This window comes from Apis florea, unplaced genomic scaffold, assembly GCF_048593485.1.
Source record: "Apis florea isolate Af1SG1 unplaced genomic scaffold, ASM4859348v1 contig_3034_pilon, whole genome shotgun sequence".
NCBI lineage: Eukaryota > Metazoa > Arthropoda > Insecta > Hymenoptera > Apidae > Apis > Apis florea.
The window spans coordinates 969,072-984,327 of NW_028256693.1; the positions used below are offsets into that span (position 1 = coordinate 969,072).

General features: G+C 39.1%; 2 protein-coding genes across 2 annotated transcripts in view; one reads left to right on the top strand and one right to left on the bottom strand.

Annotated features, from left to right (window-relative positions):
• Window positions 1-10,267, bottom strand: part of jeb (low-density lipoprotein receptor domain-containing jelly belly protein) — an 89,945-nt gene extending 79,678 nt beyond the window's left edge. Inside the window, exon 1 of the mRNA XM_086907935.1 lies at window positions 10,139-10,267. The gene's annotated coding sequence lies outside the window, so the exon portion shown is untranslated. The remainder of the gene's footprint in view (window positions 1-10,138) is intronic.
• The window catches only part of apolpp (retinoid- and fatty-acid binding glycoprotein apolipophorin), a 35,413-nt gene that overhangs the window by 7,608 nt on the left and 12,549 nt on the right, over window positions 1-15,256 (top strand). Inside the window, exons 2-5 of the mRNA XM_003691446.4 lie at window positions 9,470-9,502; window positions 9,586-9,770; window positions 10,173-10,355; window positions 10,667-15,205. Of these exons, the coding sequence (XP_003691494.3) occupies window positions 9,470-9,502; window positions 9,586-9,770; window positions 10,173-10,355; window positions 10,667-15,205 (4,940 nt within the window). The remainder of the gene's footprint in view (window positions 1-9,469; window positions 9,503-9,585; window positions 9,771-10,172; window positions 10,356-10,666; window positions 15,206-15,256) is intronic.

A 15,256-nucleotide genomic window follows, 5' to 3' on the forward strand; every position in this document is an offset into this window, starting at 1 on the left:
ATAATTTTTTTTAAACCTCGATCTTCCATTTGGATTTTTAAAGATTTGAAGAAAAACTTCTTCTGTAAAATTGAAATTATATTATTATGTATAAAAATGAGAGATTAGCGAATAAAAGTAAGACGAATGAGATACGAATAGTGGAATTAATAATTTGATACGTTTCAAGCTAAAAATAAAATGAATAGAAACAATGAGAAACAATGGATACGAGTCGAAATTAACAATTTATTCCAATTTCAAAAAGGGGTGAAAGGGCAAACCTAGTCCCCCATATACCAGCCCCGTAATATTCCACCACATAAAATTTCGTTCCATGGACGGTAATTTCGAGCTAATCAGAATTCCACTTTCCTCCGAGATATGATCGTGGAAAATTAGAAAGGTCAGTTCGAAACTAGTCCCGGATAAATGTAGTGCGCTGGTGCAGCGGGGAACTGTTATCATACGACCCGTCATGATTACCTCCAGATCGAATTTCCCCTATGGTGCCTGCTCCACCGATTTATCGAGCCCCGCGGAATCAAGAAAATATACTTTATCGCGCGTTAGGGATCGGAATATTCGATTACAATGTAAACAATGTTGTTAATCTGTTGTCACATCTGTGCGACAGATTACTTTTTCCTCGTTCAATTTTCAATTTCATGGAAATTTCTAATAACTTTAAATTTGTGACTTTGTTTCGGGAATAAAAGAAGTTTCCCAGAATGGAAGCTTCAACTTTTGTTGAGAAATATCGCTTGAGAGTAAAGGAGAATGCAGTGAATATTAACGAAAAGAGAGATAATAAATTATAGGAATAAATAATTATATTATTTGACATTGATGAATCCGTCTTTAAGGTGATGAAAAATTTTATATGAAAATATTGTACAATATTATTAAAATATGAAATCCATTGGGGAAATATACATTATACGCGTGGGATTAAATTGAAAATAAATGAAGAAATAAAGAGAAGCTAGGAGGGGGGAGGCGTAGCTCATGATCTACTTGACGCCATATTGAATGAAGATTAACTTGGTCGGGAAAAATTTCAATCTTAAGTTAATCTTAGCTTAAATCCAATGATCAATAATTTATTGTGCTCTGCTCTTTTAAAGAAGAAATATATATATTTTTTCTTTCTTTAAATACTTTCTTTAAAAATCCTTTCGTTTGAAATTCTTTTATACACATTTTACATATACATTCCACTTTTTATCCACAAATTCTTCTTCAAATATTTCTTATATCCGCAACAACTTAAAAAAAAAATTACCAAAAAATCTCCTCTTAACAAGCCTGAAGTTAAGAAATTGAAAGAGTCGAAGATATCATCAACTTCTGAAACTCGTTTTCGTTTTCTCTGACTGAATAATCCCTCCCAGATATATAATTTCGAGGGGGAAAATCCCCATCTAGGAGAATTCCGTTCTTCCCACGTCCTTTCCATTTTCACGGAGATCGCGGTGGAAAATCGCGTGGAAAATCCGGCGGGAAGACAGTGGACCGCTTAAAAGCGTCTCGAGTGACGGTAGAAATGAATTTTCGATGGCGGCACAGGCAGACTACATCCCTTGGCTTGGAGATAATTGCAGCCGCGACAAGCGGATGTTGCAGCCCCGTAGTACCTTTCCACGCGATGAACACGTGAAAGCTGGGAACAATGTATCACGGGAATTATAAGTGGTGTAAATTACGGGTGGAAAGCTTGGTGCGCACGAGGGCTTACCCTCACAATCTAACCTAACTTTCGTTTTAAACGGCTATAATTCCGGTAATGAAGACACATCGCCCAGAAATAGTTAATCGATAAAGTGGCTCGTAAATGGTATCGCCTCGAAGATGTTCACCTCCCTTTGATTATTCTTATATCCGACTTTACCGATTATCCTTAAGGAAGTCGTTCAGCTCTATGAGGGAACCCACGAAGGCGGGTTCTAATTTATTTTTCACCGAATAATTTGGATAAAAGCTGCTCCGTGAAATGGTGAAACGGTTGAATCGGAAGAATTGTGATGTGATGATTCTTTACATTTTTCTTTCCCTTCACTTTTCAATCGTGAAACTTAATTGTACAATAATTTTAGAACGAAGAAAAGGGATTTGATAAATTTCTGAATTTTTTTTTTTTTTATCTTCTTCGCCAATTCTTAATATTTTAATTCTATATTTTTTTTTACCGATATAAAAATTGATTGAAAATTACAAGATACTTTAATTATTTAAAACTCAACAAATATATATATAATTTTTTAAATCCTCAATCGAAACACATTTCTGAAAGAGCAATTTCAGAAACTGAATGGTCCCCTAAAAATGAATGTTAATCGATGATTCCTCGTGAAAAGGTAGCGGCAATATCGTGATTAGGGCTATTCATGGTAATTGTTTGTTCGACACGGTATTAAGAGTGTACCTAAAATCACCCCGAGCCGCTAATACACGGTATCTCGCGGTACATAACCGGCTGGAACGAGGTCTATATCATTGAAACGATTACAGGTCCCCCATGTTCAACCGGACATTTGGTAAATTGATTTGATCTGAACGTCCCTACTTCCCAATAAAACAGACGAGATACGATATAAGCTCGGTTGCGTTGTCATTAAACATCATTCTGGTACAAAATCTTAGAATGGTTAAATGGGAAAAGATCGAATTTGAACTGAATAGATTACTATTTTATTCGGCGTTTGGTATATTAGAAAGTTTTAAACTAATCACACTTTTGAATTTGTGCCAATTTTTTAGATTTTAGAGAAAGTTGGATAAAAATATATTGTTTTATTGTAAAAAATAAAAAATTACTTGGGCTCGAGATTAGTAAGAAATGGATAGATTTTGCTCAATATAAGGTATTGTTATTTCGTTTCATATTTCATATTAATCACTTCTAAATGTTGAATATTTTTGGTAGAAATATCACACGATTTGTGATGACCATCATCGTCATCGAGATGTCCTTATCCTTCGTGTAAAATATCGATCAGATATAACAGAAACGTTTAAATTGTTACTTTCCTATTACGTAAAATCATTATTACGTGAAATAGATAAAACGTGCTTCCTCGTGCTACCTCGAGCACGTCCATAGCCCACACTGACGACATTCACCGATCGCATATACGCGGTCGTAGTGCTCAACCTGTTAACTGGGTCGTTTCTTAAACAGAAACCACCGTAATCATGGAATCAAAGATGAATAAAGCCAACCCAATTTTACGTATTACGTGTTTCGCATGAATAAAATGATCTCTGCTTCCCCCTTTTAAATAATGAAAATGGAATATAATATGAGAAAATTTAGAAATTTCCCTAGACAATGAAAATAAATTATTTAGCTGAAAATGTGAATGAAGAGTGTCCTAAGTTACTAAGTAGCTTGCAACAATGCATAAAAATCAAATAGAAATAAATATTTAACACAACAGAAATGGAATAATATAGTAAGAAAATTTAGGGATCCCCAGATGAATAAATCATTAAGCATATGAATCTTTTAAGTAACTACTTATTTCACAGTATTCGCAAGAATCAAACAGTAATAAATATTTAAAATAACAAAATCGAAAATGAGAATATAATGAGAAAATTTGAAGATTTCCATCCCTCTTAATAAATAATCTAGTGAGAAAATTTATCAAAAACGAATCATTCCATTCTTAATCTGTAATAAGAATCAAATTCATAATTTTCAGCGTTTTTTCCTTAATCTTATTCGTACAAAATCCATCATATTCAACACTTTTTTAAAAATAATACCATCCCATCCCTGTTTCTGTCATGCAACGAATACACCGTTTCTACGGTGATTTCTATCACGAACGAATTCGAATGTTTCTATCCTCCATTGAATCGTTCGATCGATATTATTATTTATTCCACGAGCGCGTGAAACGCGGAAACATTTCCACAGGGCTGAAATTTCGAGCACTCGTGACACTTGCAATTTTCATTCGCGATCCAGGAGCGATTACGCGACACCAAATGGTGAATCTCTGATAATCGGATAATGGAAGAGGAGAGAAAGACAGAGAAAGAGAGAGAGAGAGAGAGAGAGAGAAATTGCGATTGTGGTCCGACCGATTTAATTTGCCGCCCCATTACGAGGTCTCTGCCGCTCGCTCGAAACTCGACAGAAGCCTCGAGATTCTTTTGGAAAGGATCGTTTCATTTCGTTTTGAGATTGCGTCTGAGTTTTCTAGGAGGAAAATTGACCGGGATTCGCGGCTTACCGTTGAACGTAACGTGCAGAACCAGAAATTTCGATTATTAGATTCGTTGGAAGGTTTTGTCGATGAAATTTTTTTACTTTGTATTATATTCCGTTTGGAGAGTTGTTTGTAAATTGGTCGAAATGAATTTGTATTGTGCGAAAAGTGGAGAGGAAAAATAACAGAATTGAGAAAAATCTTAAAGTTTAGAATGTTCGTGAGAGATTTAGGAAGTTGTGCAGAAATATTTGAAAATTTAAATTCATAAATAGAGGGATTACAATATATTTTTAATTTTTCAAAGTTTTGGAATATTATGTCACATCAAACAACAATCAATGAAGGTTTCAATTAAAATAATTAATATTTAAAAAAAAGAATAGGAAAGTAGATTTTGAATATCGATCAATCGATATTTTGATATATTGTGTTTGTCGATTCTTATCGGTTCTGAAAATTTTTATAATAATGGCGGGAGTTTTATTTAAGGAGCACGAGGGTTCAATAACTCGTCGAAAATAAGTTAACAATATCTGTCCGATAAAAATTTATAAACGTTATGAAACAATGAAAAAGTCATTCCCCTGTTTGATTTGCTGTCATATAGTATCAATTATAATGATTCAAACGTATCGAGCAAAACAAGAATAATTCCCTCGAGGGGAAGTAAATTATTTTTACAGAGTATGCAGATTTATGCACATTTTATGAAGAGTTTTAAAAATCAAGAACGTTCTTTCTTAAATATAAATTTTAACGAAATATTTAATTATAATTACATCAAATATTCGAGAAAAATTTACCTCTACAGATATTTCTGACCTAGAATCTAGAATTATGAATTTTTCTTACATAAAATAAGACAAATAATTAATCCGTATTAAGATATTATATTATTTTCAATTTCTTCAATGAATCGAGAAACAAATTTTATCCTCTTATCTTTTAAAAAATCGCGGAACACGTTATATTTCGGGCAGTTTAGATAAGTTGATTTAAAAAGACAAGTATTAATAACGATGAAATAGAGACTCGATTTTTTTCCCCCTACGATAGTTCTGATCTGGATAACGCGGTCGACCAATAGGATTGAACTTGTACGAGGATCAGTATTAATTTCAATCTTCTGTGACCAGCAAACTCCATTCGAGCTAAATCCAATCTGGATCCGGTAAAAAGGAGAAATGGCGAAGCACTACGTGACAGGAAATGTTCACAAGTCTGGAGGACTCTTTATCGTAATTTATCATGACCTTTCTTACAAAAGAGCACCGATGTTGCGTTTCTTACTTCACGTGGATAGCATACCGTGCCGAAAATAATTCTCTGCATTCTAAAAATCGTTCTTATTATCATTAAATCACAAACGTGGAAAAAAAGAATAAAGAGGATGTTATTATCATCCTTTTTCTTTTTCTTTTTTTTTTATTCGTATCTTATTACATTCAAATCTCGACAACGGAAAATAGAATTTCTTGTAATACGCATCTTGCAAATCTCGACAATTTTAAATCTGGTATTTCACTCCTAATCCCGAGCGAGATCGAGAGAAGAATGGAACGAGGAGTTAGAAAATTAATCTAGAAATACCTTATCGAATTGTTGATTTCGATATTACAATATTGTAACATCTTGAAATTACGCATAAATTGCACGAACATTTTTTTAACATCGTACGATATTGCAATATTGAAATATTGCAATTGGATCGTAACGAGGCAAGCAGCCTTAAAATTTCATAGACGAGATGGTTGCAATTTCTAAAGTACCTAATTTCACGTCCGAGCACCCATCGAATCGACTAAAAATAAACGTTTCAAGATCGGGGGTCACCGGAGTCAGCGATTATCACATTATCGACGCGACCTTACTACGAGGTTCAGGCCTGTTCTGCACAAATACATCGTTCTTTTCCCCTTAAGGCTAATCAACGGCGCGCGAAAAAATGTAATCGATTATAAAACGAGTCAATAAGAATTTTTATTATAGCCTTTTTGCCGGTTTTGCTGATGACAATGAACGGAACGAATAAATCATCGGTCACGTAGACTTTATCGTTCACGGCCTTCGCGAGCGAACGATACCGATTCGACGTTGTAATATTCTTCGATCGATTGAACGAAAGAAAAGTGATTTGATTTGACTTGCTTGCAAAAAGTATTTTGCGCGATACTAATATTTACTAATATTAATATTCAATCGATAATTATTCGGCTATCAAAATATTAAGATTTGTTAATGATTTATCCATCTTTTAATATTTTTGATCGTTCCATCGTTCGAGTGATTGATCATCCTTACATTAATTTCAGAAATCTACGTGAAGAGAAATATTTAAAATTGATATTGACGAATATTTATGAATTAATGCTTTTTAACATAAGAGAGAAATTTCATAAAGAAAAAAGATACTGTGAAATATTCAATTGTAGAAAAAGTTGTCGTGCTTGAGATCCTAAGGATAAAAAAGTTTACATTTTACTTGTTTAAACGTCAAAGGGTACGGAATATTAAACGAATAAATTAAAAAATGAATAAATCTTTACATCAGAAATTTACATCAGAATTCTAAATAATTAAAACATTTTACGATTGAATTAATTAAAATTATTAAAAAAGAGTTTTAAAAAATTAAAATTTAAATACATTTTTGAATTAATTTTTAAATTTTAACCTCATTATTTGAAACATTTTCACGATCAAATATATTTTATTCGTTTGAACGTCAAAAAATTTAAAATATTATCATTTATTTAAAGTATCAACTCGTGAAATGAACAAGAAAATTGTACGAGTAGAAAGGACAAAAAAGATAGTAATAAAAGCGGCTCGATAAGACAAGACTTATTAAAAAGTTCTCGAGCAAATGAAGCCTCTGTAAGCCTTCTACGCGTGCATTTTCTACGACGTTATCCACTTTCTACATTATTATCCGGTGAAAATCTAAATAGTGGATAAAAACGGGATAAAGTGGCTCGATGATAGAAGCTTCTTAAACACGAAACTTTTCATAAACATTCACCGTGCATATTTTCTATATCGTTTACCAAGTTATCTTTTACATGCATCACGACACTTTAATGAGCCTTAGGAAAGAAAAAAAGTTCTCCTCTTTTAATTTTTTTCAAGGGCTGACCGAGTTTTTTCGAAACAAATTTTAATTCTACCCGTACACGTTGGTCTAATAAATTTTTAAGGAGATTTTTTTAAAAAAATTTAATAATTTTTCCATCGTTAATTATATTTGGACCATTAATTAATAACATTATCGTGCGCTCGTCAAATGTCAAATATTTCAAGTCAACAGTTCTAACGAGTCATTTTTTATAACTTTTACGTGAATTTCCATTCACCACGAAGGAACACGATAATTTAACACGAATATAATAATTAAAACGTAGATTACGGATGATCAAAAAATATACAGAGAAAGATCGTGAAAAAAATACGCGAAAAACTTTGATATTTCACTTCTTTCAAGAATACTTCTTTCGAACCGATATCTCATAAATTATTCAATTCCAATTCGAAGAACTTCTTCGTGCAAAAATAAAATAGTAAAAAAAAAAGAAAAAAAAATTTATTTCCAAAATAACTTTTATATTTCGAAAATATCACTATATTCATCACGTAAATATATATATATACATATACACACACGATTCTTCCACGATTCCTCGAATAGAAGAATTTTTCCCGCTAAGCTTATCACGGAATGCATACGAAAATATCTATCGTCTCACGGTGATAACCCGAGAAACACGTTTCTCGAGTCGTTTAACTTGAGTAAAAGGGATGGCAGATGTGAGATCGCTATGTCAGCAACACTATCCCGCCCCAATCTATCAGGCAAACTATCGAGATACCCTGCTTGAATCCGAAATATCGTGGGGGGGGAAGGGGACAATGGTGGTTGGCCTCCGATAATCCGGAGATATTCGAAGGATATATTCGAGGAGGACTGTCGAACAGATTCTGAATTTCGAGAGCAAAGATGGGGGAGGAGGGGTTCTTTTTCCCTCCTCCTCCCCGTTTCGAGGCAATTTATCGGGTCGGGACCGGTCTGGATTTCGCGTCACGTGCCGAAATCCTTCAACGACGCAAAACTTTCATTGCGTGCCAGTAAGGTAAGAAGGAGTAAACGGCCCTCGAGGGAGTCTGAGGACTCGATTAAATACGAAAGTCGATTAAATACAAAAGACGGATTAACCGTTCAAGGGTCACGCACCACAATCGCATCTCATAGATCCTCACGTATTCTATTAGGTTTGTTGCATATAAAACGGTCGAGAATTTAAAGAATTGGTTAGAATCCCTCGAAATTTTACGAGTGGAACGTGTCGATGGTTATAACGGAACGGTTCTATTATCAGCTGTTAATTGAAAGTTTAATTTTAATTGGACGATGGTTCGATTAACGTTTAATCGGCATAAGCATGTAAAGCTTGGCGAATCTGCACCGTGTTAGATTATTTATGGATATTTATTAATATGGGATGTTTAAAAAATCAAATATCAATCTAACTTTCAGGGCTATCTGTTTAAATAAAAATGTTATTGAAATTGCAAGTGTAATATAACATTATAATTGATACGAATGAATGTTTGATAATCGATTGAAAATTTTTAACGCGCGATCAATCGAGCCGAAATATCTTTCGAAATTTCGATTTTGTTTCTACATGCTTGTTACATTATACCGTATTATATTAACGTCAATTACGTTAACGATTAATATCGTTATTACTCTATTACGGGCGATTGGGATAATTCTCATTGGTTATTATGCTGTTATATATTATTATGCGCTGGCTATGACCGTGTTTATACCACGTCGAAACAAATCTCGATCTGGCCAACTATTGACCCCTTAATGACGAATTCAAGTGGCCATTTTAAGAACCGGCTCGGTTCAATTCAATGCAACTCTGCCTCTCTGGTCTTTTTATTGATCATTATAAATCGTTACCAAAATTGACCAGCACAACGTCCAGCGATGAGATAAGATTTAGAGCAATTAAAATTAACAACGGCCGATCCTAAAATTTTCGTTACGATTCTACGACAATTAGCTTTTCTATTTAAGCTTTTCTATTCGAGAAATATCTATCTAAAATTGTAATCATTCTTATATTTTAATATTCTATTTTCAATCGAAAATCTAAATTAAACTATTTCTTTAAATTATTTCTAAATTTTTTTTAAATTAATCTCGGGAACGGTTTCATATAATAATTCTATATAATTCTTCCTTTGTATCGTTTCAGCTCGGCCATCATGCGTGACCGGTTGCCGTGGAAGTAAGTGTACAATTCTTAAGTTGATTCTTAATAAACCACGATCTACGAATCGTGTAATAACGTTTATTTACTTTTCGAAATAGTGCATCAAAGCAAGGCGTATCAGGAAGGGCGCACGTACGTATATAATTTGGAAGGGTTGTCGGTGACATCGGTCACCGATGCGCAAGGAGATGCATCTCTTAAACTATCAGCCATCGTGGAATTGTCGGTGAAACAGGATTGCATTAATCAACTACGGCTGAAGAACGTCAAGATCAACGGAGCGGTAAAACGTTTTACCTTTCTCTCGATTTTTCCACCCTGATTCGACATAATTAATATTTTCTCCCCTTTTATCAGAGATCACTTTACAAAGTTGTCAAAGTATCAAAAGAACAGTTTCACAGGTTCGAACTTTTACTTTTTTTTTTTCTCAACACTTTGACAACAGTTTTACAACCCTTTTGCGCTAGGAAAAATTTATTAAAAGAAAGAATGGAACCATTATTTAAATTTTATAATGTATAATCGTTTTTCACGTTCTTTATCGACGAAAAGTAATCTCCGATGTGAACATTATACGTATATTTAAAAATTCAGTGATTTTATATAACATTTCTTTTTTAATTGAAACTAAAATAAAATAGTACTTACAGTCGATGTACTGATGAACAAGTGTACATTTCAGCCACCGTTGATCCCAGAAATCGAACAGTACGCAGTCCAATTCAATTACCACGATGGCCACATCGACACTCAACTCTGCACCGAGCCAGGTGATTCCCAAGCATCCCTCAACATCAAAAGAGCAGTTGTCTCCATGTTCCAATCAGCTATTATGCAGGATAGCGGTTCAGCGATACACCACGAGGTTCGTGAAACCTGAAACAAATTTAACGATTAGATGTTAATTCAAAGTGATTCAAAGATTAATATCTCACGTAATTAAATCCTTCCCTGTTGCCTTGATAGTTAACGCAAACTATCTTTCTCGAAGAATCGAATAACAATCCAAGATCCAAGACTTCTTATCTTCCGTCGATTAAATTACAATTTAATTTATCTTAATTAATTGGTTCGAACGACGAGAGAAAAAATTGAGCGAAAACAATTTCTTTATAAATGATCGGACAAATTTCGCTCAACAAGAGAAATTCAAACAACTTAATTCCACGTTTGCAGACCGACGTGATGGGAACGTGTCTAACGGAGTTCAGTTTCCGCAAGGAGGGTGATTCTCTGATCGTGAATAAGAACAGAAACCTCGCCTTGTGCGCGTTCCGCGAGAACGTGAACCAGGGTCTCGTAACTGGAAACACGGACGCAGAAGCTGGCGTAAAATCGTCTCCTCTTCTCGGCTCGCTGCAATCGATCGAGCAACGTTTCAAGCGCGGTATTCTGAACAAAGCGGTGTCCAAGGAGCAGTACACGCTTAGGCCGTTCAGCAATGGACAGGCCGGCGCGAACACGAACGTGGAAACGACATTGACGTTGAAGAGCGAGAAGGCCGACAACCCGACCGCGACCGTGTCCCAATCCAAGTCCATAATCTTCGAAGCTCCGCAGCCGGTGTTGAAATCGTCCGCGGAGGCGGTTGACAACGCGTTGAAGGCCGCCAAGGCCGAAGTGGTCGGAGGCGTGAAGCCGGAGGCGGCCACTAAATTCGCGGATCTGGTGAAGGTTCTCAGGGTGAGCGGGAAGAACGACATCATGTCCGTGTACCAGAAGGTTCGTTCCGGGGACAAAGAGGATCAGAAGCTGTTCCTCGACGCTCTGTTCCGCACCAGGACCGGCGAGGCGGCCGAGGTCGGGGTGGAATTGATCAAGAACAAGGAGCTGACCGACGTGCAGACGCTCCTCTTCTACGCCGGCAGCCTCGCCCTGATACGCCACGTGCACCTTCCATCCGTGACGGTCGTCACGTCCCTGTTGGACGAGCCCGATCTACCCCGGCTCGGTTATCTCGGTGTCGGGCAGGTGATCGGCAGATACTGCCAACAAAATTCTTGCGAGAACGTGGCCGAGATAAAGCAGGCGGTGCACAAGATACGCGAGAAAGTGGGGAACGGGAAGGCGAAGAGCAGGGAGCAGGAGAACTTGATCGTTTCCGCCCTGAAAGCTCTGGGTAACAGCCAGTTCCTCGACGACGCGACACTGCAAAAATTGGCGAACATCGCCGCTGACAAGAACGTGAAAAATCGCGTCCGAGTAGCCGCCATCCAGACCCTGCCCACCAGATGCTCGATGAAATGGAAGAACATCGTGTTCAAAGTGTTGGCGGATCGAGAGGAGGACAGTGAAATCAGGATCAACTCTTATCTCTCGTTGGTCGCCTGCCCTTGCCCGCACGTGGCCAATCAACTGAAAGAGGTGTTGGACAAGGAGACCGTGAATCAGGTCGGATCGTTCATCCAGGCCCATTTGAGGAATCTCAGAGCGTCCACCGATCCGAGCAAGTTGAACGCCAAGAATCAATTTGGACTGATCAAACCTCGCACGAAATTCCCGGAAGATTTCCGCAAATTCTCCTTCAACAACGAGTTGTCGTACAAGATCGACTCGTTGGGACTGGGCTCCACCCTTGACAGCAACGTCATATACAGTCAGAACAGCTTCGTCCCGCGATCCGCTAACCTGAACATGAGCATAGAGTTGTTCGGGAAAAATTTCAATTTCCTCGAGTTGAACACGCGCGTGGAGAACTTGGACCGATTGCTGGAGCACTACTTCGGTCCTAAGGGCAAGATTTGGGAGAAGGATCTGGAGGATTTGAAGAGCGGCGCGAACGAGGTGAACAAGCTTCGTAAATACGCGAGGGAAAAATTCGAGAAAGTGGTGCGCGGTAAACGGGAGGTGAAGCAGGGAGATTTGGACAGATTCGCGAAGAATGTGCATTTGAGGAGCAACGAGGTCGACCAGGATCTCGACATCGACTTGTCCGTCAAATTGTTCGGCGCCGAATACGCTTACCTGAGCTACCAAGGCGAGGGTAGCAAATTGAGCCCCGAGGCCGTGATCGACAAGCTGTTCGACAATCTGGAAAAAGGATTCGACCTTACCAAGAACTTGAAATCCGATCTCGAGAATTACCTTCAATTCCTGGACAACGAATTGGTGTATCCGACCAATTTGGGAACCGCTTTGAGCCTCGGCCTCACCGGAACCAGTGCGCTCCGCCTGAAAACCCAGGGGAAATTCGATTTGAAGTCGATATTAAAGGATCCAAAGAACACCAACTTCCGTCTCGCTCTTGAGCCGAGCGTTTCCATCAGGCTCGCGGGAAGTATGATCGTGCAGGCGCCGGGTGCCGAGTCTGGAATGAAGGTAGTCGGCACCCTTCACACCAGCACCAGCACGGACGTATCCGTCTCTGTGTTGGACGGAACCGGTATCGACGTGAACATCGGTATCCCGAAGAAGAAACAGGAAGTGATCAGCGTCAGCAGCGAAGTGTTGTTCTCAACGGCCAAGGGAGACGTGGCTGCTAAATTCGGAAAGACCAAGGAATACGCCGACTGTTTCGAGCAATTGTCCTCCTATCTCGGGTTGACCGTTTGCGGAAAGATCTCGTATCCTTACGACGACTCGAGCGCGATCGAACAGAAATCTTTGTTCCCCCTTAACGGGCCAGCCAAGTTCGCCGTCAAGGTGGAGAACAACGACGTGACCAAGTATCGCTTCAAAATCTTCGCCAACAATATGGAGGCGAACAAGCGTTCCTTCGAAATTCTTTTGGACACGCCGAACAGTAAGACGAACAGGCGGGTAGCCCTGCTTTTGGAATCCAGCACGCAACATCCAAACATGTACGTCAAGGGATCCCTGGACACGCCTTTCAAGAAGGCTTCCGCTGAAGCTGTGCTGAAGGACACTGCTCAAGAACGCACATTGACCGTCACCATTAATCACGATCAGATGGAGTATTATGGTCGTATCGGTGTACTGGCTAGCGGGAGCAAGTACAAACCCATCATGGAATACAGAGTGCCGGAGCACATTGAAAAATTGGCCAGTTCGAAAACTGGTCTTCCGGCGGGGCAACAATACTATCTCGACGGTAGCGTGGACGTTACCGACAATCAAGATGGAAAGAAGTTCGCGCTCGAGAAGGTCGCCGTTGTGCTCAATGGACAAAAGTTGATCGTGATCGACGGACCCATAGCGTGGACCGGGAACACCCTTAACGTGGACACGAATATCGGTTACGGGGACAAAAATCTAGCCTTCAAACTGGATGGCCAATGCTCGAAAGGTGATTACAGTCTCACAGTATCTGCTATACCGTCCAGCGACCCGAACATCGGTTTCAACCTGAACTGGCAATTGAAGAAGGGCGACAACAACTTGGAGAACAAGTTCCATTTCGTTCACGGGCCCGATCTAAACTCTCAGACGAACCGTCTCTCCTTGACGCAGAAAGCTGTGTACAAGCTGAACAACAAGGAGTTGCTTCTATCCGTATCCAACGAGCTCACCTATCCTGTCGTAAATTTGAAGTTAAAATACGAGGGAGAATTGACCCAGAAATCGGTTAGCAGCGATCTCAAATTGAAGTACAAGAAGTTCAACTTCGGCACGGAATTGTCTGCCAAGGTGGGGACGGAGAAACCTGGTGATTACGAGGTCGAGTTCGAGGCTGAATTAATGGAGAACGGGATCGAGTTGAAGGCCAAGCGGAAGGTTTTGGACGGGCAGAAGAGTCAATTCTCTAATTCCCTCGAATTAAAGCCGGGCGGTAAATATACCGCCGACGCGCTTGTACTTTACAGTATAAGCAAGAACAATGTTAACTTGGAGCTGGACGGGGACGCGAATTTAAATGGGAAGAAGGTGAAAATTAACACGGTCCTGGAAGTGAACCCTCAATCGCTCAACGCCCTCCTTAACGCGAAAGTGAACGACGTGAACTACATCGAATTCGATCTGAAGAACAAACGTTCCCCCAACCCGAGCGGCTCTCTGCTCCTCAACTTGAAGAATTATCTGGCGGCCAACGGCCAGTACTCTTACCAAAACGGTAAAGGAAACGCGAAACTGGACGTCGACGTTCCGAAGATCAATCGAAAGATCCAAGCTACCGGCTCCCTGACCGTCAGCGGATCCAAACACGTGGGCGAGCTCGTGCTCCTTTACGACGCTAGCAAAGATCCGAATAAACGGTTGAAACTGTCCACCACGTCCGACATCACGAAAACGTCCGTGGATACGAAGAATATATTGGAAATCGTGGATAAAAAATTGGAATTGAACGGGAAGGGTAGCATGCAAGGTACGTTGAACAATGGCCAGCTCGACGTAGAGGTGGACGTCACTCTGCCGAACGGACGTCACCTCGTGTACAAAGGGAAACGTAATTCCGTGAAGAAGGATAGCAAGTACGATATACAGGTGGCCAGTAAACTGACGGACTACGAGCAGAAGGGTGGGCCGTCCAGATCGTTGTCGTATAATGGCAACGTGCAGGATCTCGATGTGAATACGATCACGTTCCAGGGTAATGGTCAGTTGAAGTTCGTGAATACGAATGGCAACGATATCCAGATCGCGGTGACTGGAAAGAATTTGAATCTGCCCGACAACAAGAAGCAGAGGGAGGTGAACATCGAGTTGGGAGGATCTAGTATTCCTAAGAAACTGCAATTCCAATATCGATGCAACCACGGCGACAACGAGGGATCGTATAACGTCAAATCATCTTTCGGAGATGACGTTTCGTTGATGGTGAGAAATTATGGCCTTTTTTTTTTTTTCTGTTAGTTAGATTGCCACTCA